General features: G+C 42.9%; 1 protein-coding gene across 2 annotated transcripts in view; it reads right to left on the bottom strand.

Annotated features, from left to right (window-relative positions):
• Positions 1 to 659: 659 nt before the first annotated feature.
• RICTOR (RPTOR independent companion of MTOR complex 2) overlaps positions 660 to 21,477 on the bottom strand; it is a 200,969-nt gene continuing 180,151 nt past the window's right edge. Inside the window, exons 32-38 of one of the 2 annotated variants that reach the window (XM_056546097.1) lie at positions 17,742 to 17,919; positions 17,055 to 17,136; positions 11,802 to 12,020; positions 8,267 to 8,425; positions 5,873 to 5,996; positions 2,899 to 3,037; positions 660 to 1,526 (exon numbers count right to left, since the gene is read on the bottom strand). In XM_056546097.1, the coding sequence (XP_056402072.1) occupies positions 1,452 to 1,526; positions 2,899 to 3,037; positions 5,873 to 5,996; positions 8,267 to 8,425; positions 11,802 to 12,020; positions 17,055 to 17,136; positions 17,742 to 17,919 (976 nt within the window). In that variant the 3' untranslated portion in view covers positions 660 to 1,451. The remainder of the gene's footprint in view (positions 1,527 to 2,898; positions 3,038 to 5,872; positions 5,997 to 8,266; positions 8,426 to 11,801; positions 12,021 to 17,054; positions 17,137 to 17,741; positions 17,920 to 21,477) is intronic. The other variant, XM_056546101.1, reaches the window with a different exon arrangement.

The raw sequence follows: 21,477 nt of genomic DNA, 5'->3' as shown, positions 1-21,477 counted from the left end.
TATCCAGATAAAACAGGTTCTCTGTAACACAGGAGCCTAAAAGTATCCAGATAAAATAGGTTCCCAGTAACACAGGAGCCTAAAAGTATCCAGATAAAACAGGTTCCTGGTAACACAGGAGCCTAAAAGTATCCAGATAAAACAGGTTCCCGGTAACACAGGAGCCTAAAAGTATCCAGATGAAAACAGGTTCCCGGTAACACAGGAGTCTAAAAGTATCCAGATAAAAACAGGTTCCCGGTAACACAGAAGCCTAAAAATCTTAAAGGGGTACTCCGCTGGAAAACATTTTTTTTTTTTTAAATCAACTGGTGTCAGAAGGTTAAACAGATTTGTAAATTACGTCTATTTAAAAATCCGAATCCTTCCAGTACTTATCAGCTGCTGTATACTACAGAGGAAGTCTTTTTCTTTTTTAATTTCCTTACTGTCTGACCACAGTGCTCTCTGCTGACACCTCTATCCATGTCAGGAACTGTCCAGAGCCGGACAGCTTTGCTATAGAGCTTTGCTCTTGCTCTGGACAGTTCCTGAGATAGACAGAGGTGACAGCAGAGAGCACTGTGGTCAGACAGAAAATAAATGATAAAAAGAAAAGAACTTCCTGTGGAGCATACAGCAGCTGATGACTACTGGAAGAATTAAGATTTTTTAATCAAAGCAATTTACAAAGCTGTTTATCTTTCTGGCACCAGTTGATTAAAAAAAAAATGTTTTACAGAGAAGTACCCCTTTAATTTTGGGAAAATCCAATAGGGTGTAGAATCAGTCCCACACAGTAAGGGCATAGTCGCCACCCCCCCTTGAACCCAGGCGGTAATGTATAGTAGAAAAGGTTTACATTTCACCGCTATGTATCATAGGTCATGAAGTGAACCTACACTTCCGGATGCAGTGATGACTTTCAGGGTTACTGAGGTGATGACTTTTTGTCTATACGTTGTTATTAAAAAAAAAAAAAAAAGACCATATACATCCCCGACCACGTAGTGTTTTGCAAACATACAACAGGGTCTTTCTCCCCGAGGTGTCTTTAAGAAGGTTGGCAGAATCTGGAGGTGGGGGTGAAGGTCGGCCATGCGGGGAAATATGTAACAAAGGTCCATGAACAAGGCATCGTAACGCTGATCAGAGGAGAAGTCTGGCTATGTACAATCTGTGACGGGGTCTCAGTGCTTGGCTGTTGCATACAGAGTAACTTTTTACATTTTTTTTTTTTCCTTAGAAAGAATCCGGATGGATTTATGTAAGGTGACATAATCAGATGGTGCTCAAAAAAGAAGAAGAAGAAAAAAAAAAAAGAGGGTTCTTCATTCACTGTGCACTGGATGGTCAGCATTAAACGAGAGAAGGTGCTCCTGCAATGGTCAGCCGGGCAATGTCCAGAACTTAGTCCATAATATTAATAATAATAATAATACATTATATATATATATAATACAAATTTATAGTCAGGATTCTGCATCGGTGCAAAGTACTGGTTGCTTTGGTGGAACAGCTAGGAGACCCTCTGCTTCTTCATGCATCTGTCAAGAGACAAAAAGAAAAGAAAAAATAATGAGACCAATAGGTAAGTCCAGGAATAAGTAAAGGTCAATATAGCAGAGGATAAAAGGATAATCACAAAAAAACATGTTTATATTAAAGAGGGGGATGGGGATCTCTGTAAACATGTTCATTTATAAAACTACTAAAATTTGAGGGACTTAAGGCGTTGAGAAGATGTGGAGCTCACAAGGATATTGTGAGCTTGGAGTGCACTGCTTCTGAGTGTAGAACATCATAGCATCTAGTCATGCCTTGTCTGGATGTGGGCTCCAGAAAACTTTCAGATGTCGCGCGCACGTGTATGCAAAGTAGCTTTCTGGAGCCCCCTTTAGGAGGTAGCTTTCCCTCGGAGTCAACGTTTAGCTTCTTTAAGAAGCTCTAAAGGGGTACTCCGCCCCTAGACATCTTATTCTCTATCGAAAGGATAGGGGATAAGATGTCAGATCGCGGGGGTCCCGCCGCTGGGGACCCCCGGGATCTCGGCTGCAGCACCCACCTGTTGCGGCTTCCGGCAGCACTGGAGGCTCTCATCCTAACGCCTCACAACCACGGTGACAGAGGATGGTGATGTCACGACTCCGCCCCCCGTGTGACGTCACGCCCCGCCCCCTCAATGCAAGTCTATGGGAGGGGGCGTGACGGCAGTCACGCCCCCTCCCATAGACTTGCATTGAGAGGCGGGGCGTGACGGCACATGGGGGCGGAGTCATGATGTCATGATCTCACGTCACCGTGGTCGGGAGCGGAAGCCGCAACAGGTGGGTGCTGCAGCAGAGATCCCGGGGGTCCCCAGCAGCAGGACCCCCGAGATCTGACATCTTATCCCCTATCCTTTCGATAGGGGATAAGATGTCTAGGGGCAGAGTACCCCATTAAATGGGAAAGGGTGGGGTATCTGACAGATGGGACCCACCAAGATCTCCGGCACGGCGCTCCGGCTCTACTCAAGCGTGGAGTGGGGGTCCGTGTACGCCCTCCATGCATCTCTATGGAAGAGCCGAAGCGCTGTACTCGTACATCTCCGGCTATTCCATAGAGATGCATGGAGGAGGTGTGTCGACCCCCTTCTCCGTTCACCAGGGGAGCTGTGCAGGAGATCGCAGGGGGGGCCAGGCGGTTGGACCCCCCCCCACAATCTGACTCTTCAGCTGTCCAGGCATGCTGGGAGTTGTAGTTTTGCAACATCTGGAGGCACCCTGGTTAGGAAACACTTTTCTAGACCTAAAGCCACAGTATATTTTATTAGCCTGACAGGATCAAATTCCATTTTTTGTCCATAACAATACGTAGTTGTCATACATGGGATACATGGCCTGATAAATGAGGCACAGTGCGGTATCTCATACTTACAATCTGAAACTGCACATCCTGAAAGAGCTCCTGAATAAACCTCCGGGACGGGAGACGAAACGTGCAATGTGCTAATAAGTAGGAAACCTCGGAGTAGAGGCAAATGTCATCGAAAGCTTGAGGAAACTTCTCTTTAATTCTAAAAACAAAGGAATAAACAATAAGTTATTACTGCGACAACGTCAGCGGTCCCAGGAAAATCTGCAGGCTACACGTCTGATGATAACGCTGGGTGACAAGGTCCGGCGACGTGTCCTTTTACATCCCCAGAAGTCACATTGCCGGAGGACTGTGAGGTTTATTTTCACACATCTATATAGATATTTATAGAAGATGTCAGCTCCTTCACACACACAGACATCACTTACATGAATAATGCTCCTGGGCTCGGCCTGGACCACAACCTCTAAAAGAACAGTGAATATTTACATGGGGGAAAACATATTTTCGGGTGGGGGGCAATGTCCGCTATTGGGAGAAAAAAAGGCTCACAAATCTTTCTAAATGACCGCATAGCACTGAATAGTATTAGCAATCTAATGACTGGTATAAATAGTCCCCCTATGGACATAGAAAGTGTCAAATAAATGTGGGGGGAAAAAAAAGTAGATTTTTTTTTTTTTTTTTTTTTAAAGGCCCTCTCCCCAATAAAAGTGTAGATTGCCCCCTTTTCCCATTTTACTTACTAAAAAAGGGGTGAAAAAAAAAACAATGAATAAATGTATTTGGTATCTGTGCGGGCATAAATGTCCGAACAATCAAAATATAATGTTAAAGGGGTACTCCGGTGGAAGAACAATTTTTTTTTTCTTTTTTTTAAAATCAACTGATGCCAGAAAGTTAAACATATTTGTAAATTACTTCTATTAAAAAATCTTAATCCTTCCTGCATTTATTAGCTGCTGAATACTACAGAGGAAATTATTTTCTTTTTGGAATGCTCTCTGATGACATCACGAACACACTGCTCTCTGCTGATTATAATATTATAATAATAAGTCTTTATTTATTGTTGTCCTTAGTAGGATTTGAACCCAAGGCCCCAGCACTGCAAGGCAGCAGTGCTAACCACTAAGCCACCATGCTGCCCTTAGCATACATCTGCTATGGGCAGCATGGTGGATGTCAGCAGAGAGTTCTGTGGTTGTGATGTCATCAGTGTTCCAAAAAGAAAGGAATTTCCTCTGTAGCATTCAGCAGCTAACAAGTACTGGAAGGATTAAGATTTTTTAATAGAAGTAATTTATAAATATGTTTAACTTTCTGGCACCAGTTGATTTAAAAAAGAAAAAATATATAGTTTTTCCACCGGAGTACCCCTTTAATGATCCCGTATGGTATAGCTGAAGACAGCGCTCCCATAGAGATGTATGGCAGGGCGTGGCAGACCCTGCTTCGGGCGGGGTTCGTGACGCGGCGCTCTGGGGGAGAGCCGGGGCTCCATACACTGCGGTCGGACCCCCAGCAATCTAAAACTTATCCTTTGTACTGTGGATAGGGGATAAGTTTTTCTGTACTTCAAAGCATTGGACTTCTCCTTTAAGTCTTATGGTATTATGCCAGGAAAGAAAGAAAAAATGTCCGCTATTGAGAGGTGTCCCCTATTGAGAGATGTCCCCTATTGGGAGGTGTCCCCCCCATTGGAGAATTTTACTGTACTTCTTTTTTCTGTATAAATGGAAAGATATAAGACAGATAACAGCTAGTTAGGCCGGGTTCACACCAGCACCTAACACTGTTTGGGAGCTCCATCGTAGAGCCTGCGCCAATGACAAACAACAGACCATCCAGGTCCGTTGTTTGTCACTGGCGCAGGCTCTGTGACAGTCCCATTGACTTGGGGGTCCGCCTACAGCTATCGTCATTTGAACCGACTCACTAACAAGGGTTGGACAATACAGTCAAGTTGCTAGTGAGCCAGTGGGTGTGTCAGCTCTACCGTTTTCTCGATTTCAGAGAGCAAAACATCTACAGACGGAAGTAGCTGTGGTTGAAAGCCGAAGCAGAATTGTAACAAAAAAAAAAAAAACTCAGTCCAGTGCACGCCTGTTTTCTTGATACTGTGTAAACTTGCATTCAACTGTGAGGTAGCTAATTTCTTTCTAAATATACGACACCCCTATAAGTTGTGGTTGGTTGGAGGAGCTTCTAAGATACCATGATGTACAAGCGTGAATGTTCTCTCTGTTAGGACTAGTGTTTCCCAACCAGGGTGCCTCCAGCTGCTGCAAAACTACAACTCCCAGCGTGCCAGGACAGCCTTTGGCTCTCCGGGCATGCTGGGAGTTGTAGTTTTGCAACATCTGGAGGCACCCTTATTTAGACACATTTCTATACAGAACATGTAAGTTTTATTTTCTCACTTTCTGTTCCAGAACTTGCACTGGGCTTTGCCCGGCAGCCATGATGTCTTGGCCGTGTACCTGCGCGGATCTTCCTTGCATAATCATTTGCCCATCAGAACGGATGATAGTTCCGAACACATATATAGTAAATACTAGTGACAGCCCCGGTTTACAGCATCGCTTGGAAACTTGCTGTCCGGAACATTTACTTCAACAAAAACATGTACATGGAGGAGAAGAGGATTCCTATTTCTTGCATACATATATGCTGATAGTATAAGCCAATTGCAAATAAAAAAAAAATAAAGAGGTTCTGCAGCACTCCAGAGTAGAAAATCGAGTGTTGTTTATTCCTCCATAGTGGGGAGGAGGAAGAACTTACTGTACACCAGAGTTTCCCTAATCAGGGTGCCTCCAGAGGTTGCAAAACTACAACTCCCAGCATGCCCGGACAGCCAAAGGCTGTCCAGGCATGCTGAGAGTTGTAGTTTTGCAACAGCTGGAGGCACACTGGTTGGGAAAAACTGCTAAACACACATATATATATATATATATATATGTTAATAACTCATTTACAGCCAAATATTCCTATAAGAAGATACAATGATATGGATATGATAATATCTTACGTTAGAAGTCCGGTTTCGTGACCCTTTGTTCCTACAGAACTACTTAAATTTATGACAAGTCTTAACACTTCCTTCCGCAGCAATATTCGGCACACGGGTGTATCTTCAGGAATGGATTTCCCTCCTGTGCAGAAAATATACATTAATCTTTTATATGCGGCTTATTAAATATACATTATAAAAAAACTGAATTCAAAATTTTGGACCTATTTGAATTAAACAAGAACTAAATATTAGATAGATGGATGGATATGTATGAGATAAATAGATATGATCTATATAGATAGATATGAGATAGATAGATATGAGATAGATCTATAGATAGGAGATAGATAGATATGAGATAGATAGATATGAGATAGATAGATATGAGATAGATCTATAGATAGGAGATAGATAGATATGAGATAGATAGATATGAGATAGATATGAGATAGATAGATATGAGATAGATCTATAGATATGAGATAGATAGATATGAGATAGATAGATATGAGATAGATCTATAGATATGAGATAGATAGATATAAGATAGATATATATGAGATAGATAGATATGAGATAGATCTATAGATATGAGATAGATAGATATAAGATAGATATATATGAGATAGATATATATGAGAGAGATAGATATGAGATAGATAGATAGATATGAGCAAACAACAAAAAACGTGGTCTCAAATGGCTGGAGGTGCTCAACCCCAAATGCAGTTGTGCATTTATACTGGGGGAGCAGATCCCGCCCTTGTAGTCCGTTGCTAGGGGCGATCCCCAGCATAAAAATGCATACAATGGAGGATGCCTGCAGCGGACTACAAGTGCCACAATAGAATCCTACACCAGATAAACGGTGTGGATGTGTAACAATTAGAATACAATACAGGAATATGGGTACACTACTGTGGTAGATGTATACAATGACATTGGCTATCCCTCAACACTGATGTTAAAATTGAGACATTCGCCAGTGTATCCTTATATGAAGGACACACCAGAGCAGAGCACAAGGCAGCATTAAGGAAGCACCTGTGAGGCCAGGCACCCATATTAGCCAACTCAGGTGGGGCTTTCAGCTTGCCTCCCTCCTCCCATTGTATGTGTGCTCAGTCACGCTGGAGGGTATCTGGGAGGAAGTTGTGAGTTGACCGAATGCTGCCGTAATTGCCCACTGGCCCCTGTTTTGCTTAACAAGCACAGGTAGGTTAGCGTTAGGTCTCGCACCAATTTGAGAAACCTTGGCGTTGGTGTGCGGGCTCTGGTGTGTCCTTCATATAAGGATACACTGGCGGATGTCTCAATTTTAACATCAGTGTTGAGGGATAGCCAATGTCATTGTATACATCTACCACAGTAGTGCACCTAAATTTCTGTATTGTAGATAGATATGAGATAGATAGATAGATATGAGATAGATATGAGATAGATAGATATGAGATAGATATGAGATAGATATGAGATAGATAGATAGATATGAGATAGATAGATAGATATGAGATAGATAGATATGAGATAGATAGATATGAGATAGATATGAGATAGATAGATATGAGATAGATAGATATGAGAAAGATAGATAGATATGAGATAGATATAAGATAGATATGAGATAGATATAAGATAGATAGATAGATATAAGATAGATATAAGATGGATAGATAGATATGAGATAGATAGATAGATATGAGATAGATATATGAGATAGATATGAGGTAGATAGATATGAGGTAGATAGATATGAGATAGATAAATATGAGATAGATAGGTAGGTAGATATGAAATAGATAGATAGATAGATATGAGTGAGAGATAGATATGAGTGAGAGATAGATATGAGTGAGAGATAGATATGAGATAGATAGATATGAGATAGATAGATATGAGATAGATAGATATGAGATAGATAGATATGAGATAGATAGATATGAGATAGATAGATATGAGATAGATAGATATGAGATAGATAGATATGAGATAGATAGATATGAGATAGATAGATATGAGATAGATAGATATGAGATAGACAGATAGATATGAGATAGATAGATATGAGATAGATAGATATGAGATAGATAGATATGAGATAGACAGATAGATATGAGATAGATAGATATGAGATAGATAGATATGATATAGATATGAGATATATAGATATGAGATATATAGATATGAGATAGATAGATGAGATAGATATATCTATATAGCTAATTAATGGTATTTAAACAATTATATAGGTTGATGAGAGGGAAAGGATGGGCTATGGTTTTAGTTCCCTGGAGTATCACTTTAAGTGCAAGAATACAGCACAAACACAATGAATAATTTTGTCAGCAGATTAATACAGTAAAAACGGACAATCGAAACATAACGATGACGACGAGTGCGGCCACTTACCTAGAACTAGCTCTGTACTTTTGGTGCTGCTTGCAGAGCCCTGGGAAACACCATCACTACACCCTGAAATTCCAGAACACTTGGAAGAATGGGACACCACCTCTAAATGATTGGGGATGCTATGGGCACACCAGTCAGAATATGGAATGTCAGGAAAGTCTGAGGGATAAACAATGGAGTCAAGGCTGAATAGGAGTGAAATGGACAATGAGCAAATACAATCGTGATACAATATAAAAGGAAGGAACAATATCACTTCATGTCTTTATAATAGGAGAAGTATCAGTGGTGTAGTGTGAACCTTGTGTCCAAATATGGGGGTGCTCCTTTGTGAAAGTCGGGACTTCCTGTGGCTACAGGAGCTACCCCCCTTCTAGCAGTGGTCTCAAACAGTGGCCCTCCAGATGTTGCAAAACTTCAACTCCCAGCATGCCCGGACAGCCGTTGGCTGTCCGAGCATGCAGGGAGTTGATGTTTTGCAACATCTGGAGGGTCACAGTTTTAAGACCACTGCCTCATAGTATACATAGGATGTGGGCAAAGAAAGAACTGAGCAACTATTAATGTGCGAAAATGTAGGATAGGTGTGTAATGTATGAAATAATGAAAGGGGGGAAATGACACATTCATTCTTTATGGTGGTGTCCCTCAAAGAAACACCAAAAACTAAAAGGGGATTTGTCTACGCTCCTATGCTGACCTTCTCAAATTTGTATAAATGAGATGAAGCCCTCATTTGATAACTTTATATGGGTGCTGTCAGATCCAAAATATTTGTCTATGTTGTTACTGATGAAAAATAAAGACCTTTTGTAATATGGTTGTTTTTTCAAATATTTAGTAAAGTTTTGTTTTTTTTGGAAGAAAGAAAATGACTCCTGAAAATCCCACCACAAGGGGTCCCCATAACTACTGGGCCACGAACCAGCCCTGCAGTAGCATCAGGTTTGTCCATGAGTCATGGACAAGAGATGACTAATGGATAAGGCAGCATGAGCAGACACACCAATCACCTCCCACCACACATCAATCACCTCCCACCACAAGGAGGGACACACACCCTCCTACCACACACCAATCACCTCCCACTACCACAAAGAGGGACACGCCCCCTCCCACCAATCACCTCCCACCTCTGCAAGGGAGGGACATGCCCCCTCCCACCACACACCAATCACCTCCCACCACCACAAGGGAGGGACACACCCCCTCCCACCACACACCAATCACCTACCACAACCACAAGGTTATTGGTGTATGGTGGAAGAGGGCGTGTCCCTCCCTTGTGGTTGTGGGAGGTTATTGGTGTGTGGTGGAAGGGGGTGTATCCCTCCCTTGTGGTGGTGGGAGGTGATTGGTGTGTGGTGGGAGGGGGCGTGTCCCTCCGTGGTGGTGGTAGGTGATTGGTGTGTGGTAGGAGGGGGAGTGTCCCTCCTTTGTGGTGGTGGGAGGTGATTGATATTGGTGGGGGGGCATGTCCCTCCCTTGTAGATGTGGGAGGTGATTGGTGTGTGGGGGCATGTCCCTTGTTTTCGGTGGTGGGAGGTGAATGGTGTGTGGTGGGAGGGGGCGTGTCCCTCCCTTGTGGTGGTGGTAGGCGATTGGTGTGGGTGGGGGTTGGCATGTCCCTCCCTTGTAGAGGTGGGAGGTGATTGGTGTGTGCTGGGAAGGGGGCATATCTTTCGTTTGTGGTGGTGGGAGGTGATTAGTGTGGGGTGGGAGGGGGCGTGTCCCTCCTTGGGGTGGTGGTGGGAGGTGATTGGTGTGTCTGCCCATCCAGCCTTATCCATGATGCTGCTGCAGGAATGGTTAGTGTCCCAGTAGGTATGGGGACCCCTAGTGGTGGAATTTTCAGGAGCAGTTTCCTTTATTAAATATTCAAAATAATCTAACAGTGCCAATTTAACTTCACATTTTCTATAACTTTTTTTTTTCACGCGCAATAATCCCTTTTGAGGGATTTCGTTTTTGCTGAAAATTTACATGTTATCTGTTACGGTGAAACTCAATTTATATGATTTTCGGTAAGTTTAGTTACTTTAGATGGGCTAAAAAATATATAAATATGCTTTGAATCACCATATTCCGACCCCTATAACTTTTTTTTTTTTTTTTTTTTCGTCTACGGAGCTGTATGATGTACTTTTTATCTGTACCATTTAGGTATCACTTTAACACTTTTTATTACACTTTTTCTGGAACGTACTGTGACCAAAAAAAAATGTATGCGGTTTACAGTGGGATAAAATTTTTTAGTTTGGACATTTCCAAAAGTGGCGATATAAGCAATAATTAGATTGCTTTTACAGTTCACTGCCATATTACTGTCAAATTGGTGATGATCTAGTACAGCCTGCCTGAGGAAAACTGTAGAAGATCTCCCTATGGCAGACTAAGGAGTCCTCAAGGCCTCCCACTACTATAGTAACCGACTGGCACACATGATTGCAGGAGTTCCGATGGGACCCCTGACAAGGGCGGCATCTGTAGTTTACTCTCTTATGTAAGCTGCAGACAGCTGTAATAGACAGCCGACATCTGTTGCATATAGAAAGGGCTCAGCTTATAATGCAATGACTGCCATTTGCCATAATAAAGGCGAATGGTCAGTCATTAAGATGTTAAAAGGGTCAAAGTTAAAACCTATCTACAGCATGGGGGGAAACTCTTTGAACCATGGTGGTCTGACCCCCACCGATCAAAAGTATGGAGGTCACTTGTTTCCCAACCAGGGTGCCTCAAGCTGTTGCAAAAGTACAACTTCCAGCATGCCCGGACAGCCGAAGGTTGTCCAGGCATGCTGGGAGTTGTACTTTTGCCACAGCTGGAGGCACCCTGGTTGGGAAACACTGCTCCATGGTATTCACCTGGCTATCTTCGGAAGTCCCCCCAGTACTATATTACAGACATGTCCACTAGAATAGCTGACGTATAATGCTACAGTTTACAGTACAAGGTATGTAAAATCCTGTCTGCACTCGAGAGGTTCTCACCCGTCCATAAAGTTGCGCCGTCAAAAAAAAAAAACGGACTTTAAAAAAAATTAAAAAAAACGGACAATAACGGATGCAAACGGATGCTATCTGTTTGTATCCATTTGGATCCGTTATTGTTCAGTTAAGAAACCAAAAAATGTATTTATTTTTTTCGTTCTGAGCATGCTCAGAAGTAAAAATGGATCAAAAAACGGATGCAACGGATTGAAAAAACGGATGCAAACGGATGACATTAAAGGCTCATCCGGTTTCCTTAGACTCCAATGTTAAATTTACAGTATACGTTTTTTCCTCCGTTTTTTTGACGGGAGAAAAAATACTGCATGCAACGTCTTCTCTCCCGTAAAAAAAAAAAACGGAAACGAGCGCAGACGGGTGCAAACGGATGTGAAGAGATTGTAAAAGAAATCTCATTGACATTAATGGCATTATTTTACAACCGTTTCTGATCTTGTTTACAAGCAGTAATGGAACCTAGACGGGGGAAAAAAACGGGGACAGACGGTGGTGTGAACGCACCCTTAGAGCCACGGTCTTACCTAACCGGCTGTATTCACTGACCAGGCTACTGCTGTAACCCAAGATGCGGATTCCCACGCAGTACAGGCAGTTATCGTCCGTATGCTCCTGCAGGCCCGTGTCTTCCATGTTTTCCAGGAACTGAGAGGCATCTGAGCGACTGGAGTTCATTATTTCTGTAATACTGAATTGTTGCCGCAAAGCTTGGTAAGGGCTTTTCACCCCAGATCCGGTAATACCTGCAAAAAGGACAAATCGATTGGAATACACGTCAACAGAATGAAAGTCTAGAAAACAATGAAAAATCCCTGCAGGCAACAATTAGAAGTTAGGTGCCATTGAGCATCAGTTCCTGGAGAGGCCAGTTGGAGTAGGGGGTTCCCTTATGTAGTGTCCATCTCAGCTAGATGGTGTACAGATCCTACAGGAGGCGCTCTTGGGATACATTTTATGGCCATTTACAAATGCTTCCACCAGTGATCTAATGTTTATGTTATATAGGCATTTCCCAACTGGGCTGCTGTCCCGACACTGCCAGTGCTCTGCTGGTTCTGTGTTGTCCCAACCCCACAGGACTTCATCAGCCAACCAGTGACAGACTTCTATGTCGATTCTCACATTTGTTGTTGGATTACAATGAAGATATTTATGTCATATTATTTTTATCTCTATTTTTATTTATATTTATGTATTATTTTTTTCATTTTAGCATTATTTTTTATTTATTTTCACGTTATATATTACACTAGCTGAGTACACGGCGCTGCCTGGTTTTTCCTACATTATCCTTGTGGGGAAGGAAAAGCAACAAAGGAGGAAGCTTTTGTCCTCCTATCCCATCCCTGAATCCTGACTCCATATCCTCTCCTCATATCCCGACCCCAAATCCCCTCCTCATATTTTGTTCTCATATCTCGACCCCATATGCCGTTCCTATATCCTGTCCTCATATCCCATCCTTATACCCCTTCTTCATATCCCGACCTCATACCACGTCCTCATATCCCGACCTCATATCCCATCCCTATACCCCTTCTTCATATCTCGTCCCCATATCCAGAGCTCATACCGCGTCCTCATATCCCGACCTCGTATCCCACCCCCATATCCCGTCCTCATAGCTAATCCTCATTTCTAATGCTCATATCCCGTCCTCAGGTGGGGCTGCGTTGTGGTAAAGATATTGTAAGCTGAAGATAAAGGGGGTGTGGCTTAAAATGTTGGCGTGTCTTTGTGAGATGGGACATGGCATGCAGGGAGGGTGTGGCTTACCAGCCGGACTGATGCATTCACCAGGAGATGCAGAGCGGAGCTTGTGGAGTAAGGCACCAGAAGTCCTATATACAGTACTTGCATGGAACTTGAAACAAAAACCACATCCTTCACATATGGGGGCAGGTTAGGGGTTAATTTAACTATTATATATTTTTACTTGACATATAAGTAACATGTCACCAAGTATTATCAAAATATCTCCAGCTGTTTGGAACTTATGCAGTAACATATATTTCCCATAGACTTGTATGGGACTCTAAAATAAAAACCCCAACTCTTGCAAATGGGGGTGAATAAGGGTTAAATCACCTATCCTATGTTTGTTTTTTGACATATAGTAACATGTGTGCCAAGTTTCATGTTAATATCTTTAATGTTTTGGAAGTGATGCTGGAACATACACACACACATTGAGTTATATATATATATATATATATATATATATATATATATATATATACACATACACTAGCTGAGTACCCAGCGTTGCCCGATTTTTCCTTCCTAATCCTTGTTGGGGAGGAAAATCAACAAAGAGGAAGCTTTTGAGTTCATATCCCATTCTCATGAATTGTCATATCCCAACCCCATATCCCGTCCTCATATCTTGTCCTCCCGTCTTGTCCTCCCGTCTTGTCCTCCCATCTTGTCCTCCCATCTTGTCCTCCCATCTTGTCCTCCCATCTTGTCCTCCCATCCCGACCTCCCATCCCGACCTCCCATCCCGACCTCCCATCCCAACCTCCCATCCCAACCTCCCATCCCAACCTCCCATCCCAACCTCCCATCCCAACCTCCCATCCCAACCTCCCATCCCAACCTCCCATCCCAACCTCCCATCCCGATCCCGTCATCACATCCAGTCTTCATATTCCGACCTCATATACCGTCCTTATATCCCATCCTCATGCCCCATCCTCATATCCTGTACTCAGGTGGGACTGATTTGTGATGAAGATACTGTAAGCTGAAAATAGAAGGGGATGTGGCTTTGTGGGACTGGGTGTGATTTGCAAGCCAGATTAATGCACAAAAAGGGTAGATAATAAAAGGGGTGGGGCTTAAACAGTGGGCGTGTCTTTGTGAGATGGGGTGTGGCTTGCAAGCCAGACTGACACATTCACCAGGAGATGTAGACTTGAAACACAAACCCATCTTTTATATAAGGATGTAGTTAAGGGTTAATTTAACTATTATATATTTTTATTTGACATATAAGTAACATGTGACCGGGTATTATTGAAATATCTCCAGCCGTACAGAAGTTATGTCAGAACATATATTTCCCATTGATTTGCATGGGACTTTAAACAAAAACCCCGACCCTCACAAATTGGGGTAGTTAAGGGTTAAATTAAATAACTATCCTATATTTTAGGTGGACATATAAGTAACATGTGACCAAGTATTATCAAAATATCTCCAGCCGTTTGGAAGTTATGCAGTAACATATATTTCCCATAGACTTGCATGGGACTTTAAACAAAAACCCTGACCCTGGCAAATGGGGGTGAGTAAGGGTTAAATCACCTATCCTATGTTTGTTGTTGACATATAAGTTACACGTGGCCAAGTTTCATGTTAATATCCTTAGCCGTTTGGACGTGATGCTGGAACATATACACACACTGAGTTTTATATACAGATTTTGTATTTTCTTACATTTATCATTTTTTAAATAATTTTTATAATGTTTTTATTATATTTAAAAATTTTATTTTGATTCATTGATTTTTGTTTATTTTTTATTCCTACTGCTATTCTGGAGTATGAATTTTATTATTATTTAGGGGCTGCTATATTCATTACTATAAATTTAGTGATATGTCATAGAATTTCGCTTGGTCATTGTTCACATATATCTATGGTAGGGCATGTTTTCCCACGTCCATTCAAGTTATATACAATTCTAAAATCCAGCCCACATGTTATATGAGGATTTTTAGGGCAACATATGCAATTAATTGATAGGTGATTTTTATACACATAAAAGCAATGTGGTATGAGTTATTTTGTATTCTTACATAGTTAGTACGGTCGAAAAAAGACATATGTCCATCAAGTTCAACCAGGGAATTGAAGGGTAGGGGTGTGGTGCGATATTGGGGAAGGGATTTTATATTTCTTCATAAGCATTAATGTTATTTTGTTTCAGGAATGTATCTAACCCTGTTTTGATGCTATTAATTGTTGCTGCTGTGACCAGTTCCTGAGGTAGACCGTTCCATAAATTCACAGTCCTCACGGTAAAGAAGGCGTGTCGCCTCTTTAGACTAAACCTTTTCTTCTCCAGACGGAGGGAGTGCCCCCTTGTCCTTTGGGAGGGTTTAACCTGGAACAGTTTTTCTCCATATTTTTTGTATGGGCCATTTATATACTTATATACATTTATCATATCCCCCCTTAAACGTCTCTTCTCAAGACTAAACAATTGTAACTCCTTTAATCGCTCCTCATAGCTAAGATGTTCCATGCCCCATATTAGTTTAGTCGCGCGTCTCTGCACCCTTTCCAGCTCCACAGTGTCCCTTTTATGGACAGGTGACCAAAACTGAACAGCATATTCCAGGTGAGGCCGAGGAAAGGACCTAAGGCAGTCCTGAAACGCGTCTGGCCTACGTTTGGATTTGAGATACGGACAGTGCATTTTATCTATTAAAGGGGTACTCCACTGCTCAGCGTTTGGAACAGTTTGTTCCAAAGGCTGAGCAGCGGAGTACCCCTTTAATGGTGAGCTCGGGAATGTTATACTAGTTATATTTTTTTTACTATTGGAACACAGCCACTGATTGGATGAGCAGGGGAGGACACAGAACTTGGAAGAATCGGTCACCAGAAGAGGACCTGGGTTGTAAGTGTGGCAGTTGAGGGGTATCGGAGTTAAGTGTGTATAGCATGTTTATTATTTTTATACAATCCCCCAGCTCAGGAAAACATTTGTATCCTGCCCAGAAAACTCCTTTAAATCTTTTGGTCTGAATTAATCTCTAGATCTGGGGTCTAAATTCCTCTTTCTGTCTGGGGTTTGAATATATCTCTTGGTCTGAATTAATCTCTTGGTCCGGGGTGTGAATCTCCTGGTCTGGGGTCTGAATTCATATCTAGGTCTGGGGTCTGAATTCACATATGGGTCTTAATCTCTTGGTCTGGGGTCGGAATTCATATCTGGGTCTGAGTCTCCTGGTCTATGGTCTGAATTCATTTCCTGCTCTGAGATCTGAATTCATATCTAGGTCTGGAGTATGAATCTCATAGTCCGAAGCCTGAATTCATATCTGGGTCTGAATCTCCTGGTTTGGGGGTCTTAATCTCCTGGTCTGGGATCTGAATTCATATCAACGTCTGGGGTCTTAATCTCCTGGTATGGGGTCTGAATTTATATCTGGGTCTGGAGTCTGAGTCTCCTGTTCTACGGTTTGAAATAATGTTTTGGTCTGGAGTCTAAAATAGTCTCCTATTCCGGGGTCTGAATTAATCTCCTGGTCTGGGGTCTAAAATAATCCCCTGGTTTGGGGTCTAAAATAATCCCCTGGTCTGGGGTCTGAATTGATATTTTTGTTCTGGGGTCTGAATTAATCAATTAATTTCTTGGTCTGAATTAATCTTTGATTTGGGGTCTGAAGTAACCTTGGCGTTTGATGTCTGGGGTATGAATTCATTTAGGGGCTTGGCTTTTTTTTGGAAAGGGGGGGAGGGGGAGGATCAATTTACTTTTGCTGTGTCTTGGAAACTTTGTCACAGATACATTTGAAAAGATTGTAATCGTGACATTGGGGCCCCCCTTCTAAAAGAAATGTCTGTTCATTCTTAAAAAACCATTAACATCAATGCGAAATGTTGCATTTTGATTTTCAGTAACCGAAATCTCTGAGCAGTGCCAAAAGGGGTTAAGGTCTCCATTTTTTTTTAATGGCCCTTATCACCATACAAACGTCTTCCATCACACATCCGATCATCTCCACTTAGCAGTAGAGTTTATAACAAAATGTTTACTGTACCTCCTACTTCAGGAGCAAACACTTTAGCAGCACGCTCCTCATTTGACAGCACAGTCTTCTGAAAATAAGGGGTTTCCTTTACCTGCAAATATCAGCAAGAAAGTTCTCGATGAGCCAAAACCATTAAAAGGGGTACTCCGCCCTAGACATCTTATCCCCTATCCAAAAGGATAAGATGTCTGATCGCAGGGGTCCTGCCGCTGGGGACCCCCGCGATCTCGGCTGCGGCGGCCCGCTGTCATCACTGCAAACTCGCTCTGTGCGTAATGATACAGGGGCCGGAGCATTGTGGTGTCATGGCTCCGCCCCCTCGTGACGTCACTGCCCGCCTCCTTAATGCAAGTGTATGGGAGGGGGCGTGACGACCGCCACGCCCCCTCCCATAGACTTGTATTGAGGGGGCGGGACGTGACGTCATGAGGGCGCTGGCCATGACGTCACAAGGGGGCGGAGCGGTGACACCATAATGCTCCGCCCGTGTATCGCCCATCATTACGCACAGAGCGAGTTTGCTCTGTACAGTGATGACAGCGGGGTGCCGCAGCAGAGATCGCGGGGGTCCCAAGCGGTAGGACCCCCGCGATCAGACATCCTTTGGATAGGGGATAAGATGTCTAGGGGCGGAGTTCCCCTTAAACACATTTGCAGTATAACCGGTCAGAGTGGGACATAAACGAAATGACTTACCTGGAACATGTCGTTGATATCCATAGGTAAAGCTAAGCCGATATAATCGTCTGAACTGCCGAAGGCTGCATTGGACACCATGGAGCGGACAGAGGACGAGCGCTGAAGCGTGTTTTGGTTTATAGGGCTTAATAAGTCTTCTTTATCTAGAGAGGCATAGCTCAGTGCCTTCATGAACCTGTACGGGAAAAAAAAAACATCACATCAGGACAAAGAGGCTCTAATTCTAATGATAATGTATCCATTTAAAGGAGTACCCCGGTGCTCCAGCGTTTTGAACATTCTGTTCAGAACGCTCGGAGCCAGAGGTCGAGAAGTCACGGTGACGCCCCCTTCTGATGTCACGCCACACCCCTCAATTCATGTCTATGGGAGGGGGCGTGTCGGCCGACACGCCCCCTCCCATAGACATGAATGGAGGGGGCGTGGCCGTGACATCACGACCACTGCCACAGGAATCCAGCCTTTGTTTAGAACACAGGGTGCTGCGGGAGATCGCGTGGGGGGGGGGGGGGGGTTGGGGGGATAGGGGATAAGATGTCTTGCAGTGGAGTACCCTTAAATCCAATTTTTTATTTTGGGATTCTTCATCCCCTCATTTTTATTTTTGTAACAACATAGCAATATGGGTTAGCGCATATATTTAGAATACTTACGGCAGGGATGGTTATGGGGATATCAAACATGTGGATTTTTATATTACTGTTTTTGTTGTTTTTAGTACAATGTATTTTAGCAAGAATAATTTTTTGCGAAGTAGTTTTTCAGACTTTTAAAACGGATGGTCCACCCTGAGGATAAGCCATCAATAACCAATCAGTATAGGTCTGATTCTCGACCACACACAGATATGCACAAGGAAATATAAGAGGGTTACTTGCTGTAATTGGAGTTTTCTCCAGTCCCAGTATAGCTGCGTATTACTGTGCTCCTATCTGGATCTTGTGGACATAGTAGAAGTGCCTGTGCAATCACCCTGACGTAACAGTATTTCAAAGCCGCTGACATACTATTACATCAGGGTGCGGAACAGGATTATAGGGGTACTCCGCTGGAAAACATTTTTTTTTTAATCAACTGGTGCAAGAAAGTTAAACCGATTTGTAAATTACTTCTAATACAAAATCTTAATCCTTCCAGTACTTATCAGCTGATGTATGATCCACAAGAAGTTCTTTTTTTTTTTTTTATTATAACTTTTCTGTCTGACCACAGTGCTCTCTGCTGACATCTCTGTCGATTTTATGAACTGTCCAGAGTAGGAAAGGTTTTCTATGGGAATTTGCTCCTACTCTGGACCGTTTCTAAAATGGAGAGAGGTGTCAGCAGAGAGCACAGTGGTGAGAAAGAAAGGAAATTCGAAAAGTACTTCCTGTGGAGCAAACAGCAGCTGATAAGTACTGGAAGGATTAAAAAAATTTTAACGGGGTACTCCGCTGCCCTGCTTTGGAAACTCCGCTCCCCAGCGTCCGGAAGTTTATTGTTGCGAACGCTGCGTGTGGGCTTCTGTGTTCAGGGCCGCCTCTCGTGATGTCCCGCCCGCCCTCACAACGAAAGGCATAGAAGTAATTAAAAAAAAAAAGTTTTCCAGTGGAGTACCCATTTAACCCCTTGAGGACTAAGCCCAATTTTATTTTTACGTTTTAGTTTTTTCCTCCTTGCCTTCAAAACAATCATAACTCTTTTATATTTTCATCCACAGGGCTTGTTTTTTGTGCGACAGGTTGTAATGACATCACTCACTTTACCATAAAATGTATGGCGCAACCCAAAAAATACTATTTGTGTGGGGAAATTAAAAAGAAAATCGAAATTTTGCAAATTGTTTGTTTAGAACGCCAGGTGCTGCAGGAGATACATTCAGGGGGTCTGGGGGTGTGTGTATTAGGTATACATGCCTCTCAATGAAAAACATTCACACCCCCTGACTGCATAACCCCACCCATCACCTGATGGTCACTCCCATTACTAAAATTACATTCACGCCCATCTGACTGATTCCTGAATAGTCAGACAAAATATAAACCCTGATATCTCAGGAACAGAAGATTGTATCAAGAAACTGTAGAAATGTCTGTGATCAGGGCACCCTTAGATAATCCGCTGCTGGGACCCCCCCGTGATCTCCCAAACGGGGCCCCACATTGCCGCTACATGTGAGCGGCTAATGCACGTAGTGTTGTCCTCTCTGAGGTATTCAGTACACTCCCTCTCCATACAGTTCTATGGGAGAGGCACGAACGCTGCCTCCCCGCCTCTCCCATAGAGATACATGAAGGAGACGTGTTGGCCGCGACGTCACGCTGCGGCCGGCACACCTCCTGCACGGGAGAGCTGTGGCCCCGTGCAAGAGATCGTGTGGGAAGGGGGGGGGGGGGAGGGGGGGAGGTCAGGCCCCCGGCAATCAGACACTTATCCCCACTTATACCACTTATAAGTTGTCTTTTGCTGCAGATGTCCTTTAATGACTGTAAAATCTCTTTAAAATGGGTTATCTAGGCAGAATTTATCAGTGATTAAACCTTAGGATCTGTGAGGTGCCAAAATCTAACACCCCCACTGACCCACTGATCAGTGCTGGAAACAGACAGCACCGTACATTGTGTAGTGGCTATGTTGGACTACTGCAATTAAAGGGGTTATCCAGGATTAGAAAACAAAGCTGACTTCATGAAAAAAAACAGCACCACTCCTGTCCTCAGGTTGTGTGTGGAATTGCATCACAATCCAATTGAAGTGATAATGCCACACACAATCTGCGTACACGGGTGGTGATGTTTTTCTATTCCTATAAGCTAATGAAGTAACTGGCCATTACATGGGTGCAGAGCTCGCCCCTTGCAGCTAACCGCTGACCCCCACAGATCCAATAGGTCAGGATAGGTCAGAAATAAGTCCTCACAAAACCATTAAACAAAACAAAATGAAAAAAATGAAATAAGAGCTCCAACCCCTTTAAAGTGTTCCTGTTTGAATGGTGCAGTGGTCGAGGATGCGTACTGACGCTCTATTCAAACTCTATGGGACTACTAAAAATACTGCGCTGCTCATTGCTATTTTTGTCAGTCCCATAGAGTGTAAATGAAGTAGCAGTGTACATACACCCCTTTATTTAGAGAGAGGTACTCGGGACCCCCTTTCTCATGATTGATGGGGTGGTCCCAGTGGTTGAAACCCCACCATTGAGACCTGTGGATAAGGTTATCAATTGTCAATCATGGCAAAACCCCCTTTAGAAGGGGTTATCCAGCATTAAAAAAAAAAAACACACCTTTCTTTGCTTCCAGAAACAGCCCCACCCTTGCCCTCAGGTTGTGTGTGGTATTGCAGTTTACTTCTATTGAAATGAATGGAGCAGAGTTGTAATACCAAAAACTATACTTGAGGACAAGTGTGGCGCTGTTTTTGGAACACAAAGCAGCTATGTCTTACTAATACTCCTTTAGGGTGCGTTCACACGTACAGGATCCTGCGCAAATTTGATGCGCAGAATTTGTAGCTGCAGATTAGAAGCTGTGATTAGTCTTTTAGTTTACATTGAAATCTGCAGCACAAAATTGTGTGCATCAAATCTGCATAAAAAAAAAGTTTTCCGCGGGAGTACCCCTTTAAGTGTTCTAGGCTATAGTGTGAAAGCCTAAGGGTACCTTAGGCTTTCACACTATAGCCTAGAACACTTAAAGGGGTACTCCCGTGGAAAACTTTTTTTTTTTTTTTAATCAACTCGTGCCAGAAA

This window comes from Hyla sarda, chromosome 1 (assembly GCF_029499605.1).
Source record: "Hyla sarda isolate aHylSar1 chromosome 1, aHylSar1.hap1, whole genome shotgun sequence".
NCBI lineage: Eukaryota > Metazoa > Chordata > Amphibia > Anura > Hylidae > Hyla > Hyla sarda.
Note: the sequence above shows the minus strand (reverse complement) of the source record. Positions and strands in the feature narration are given on the sequence as shown.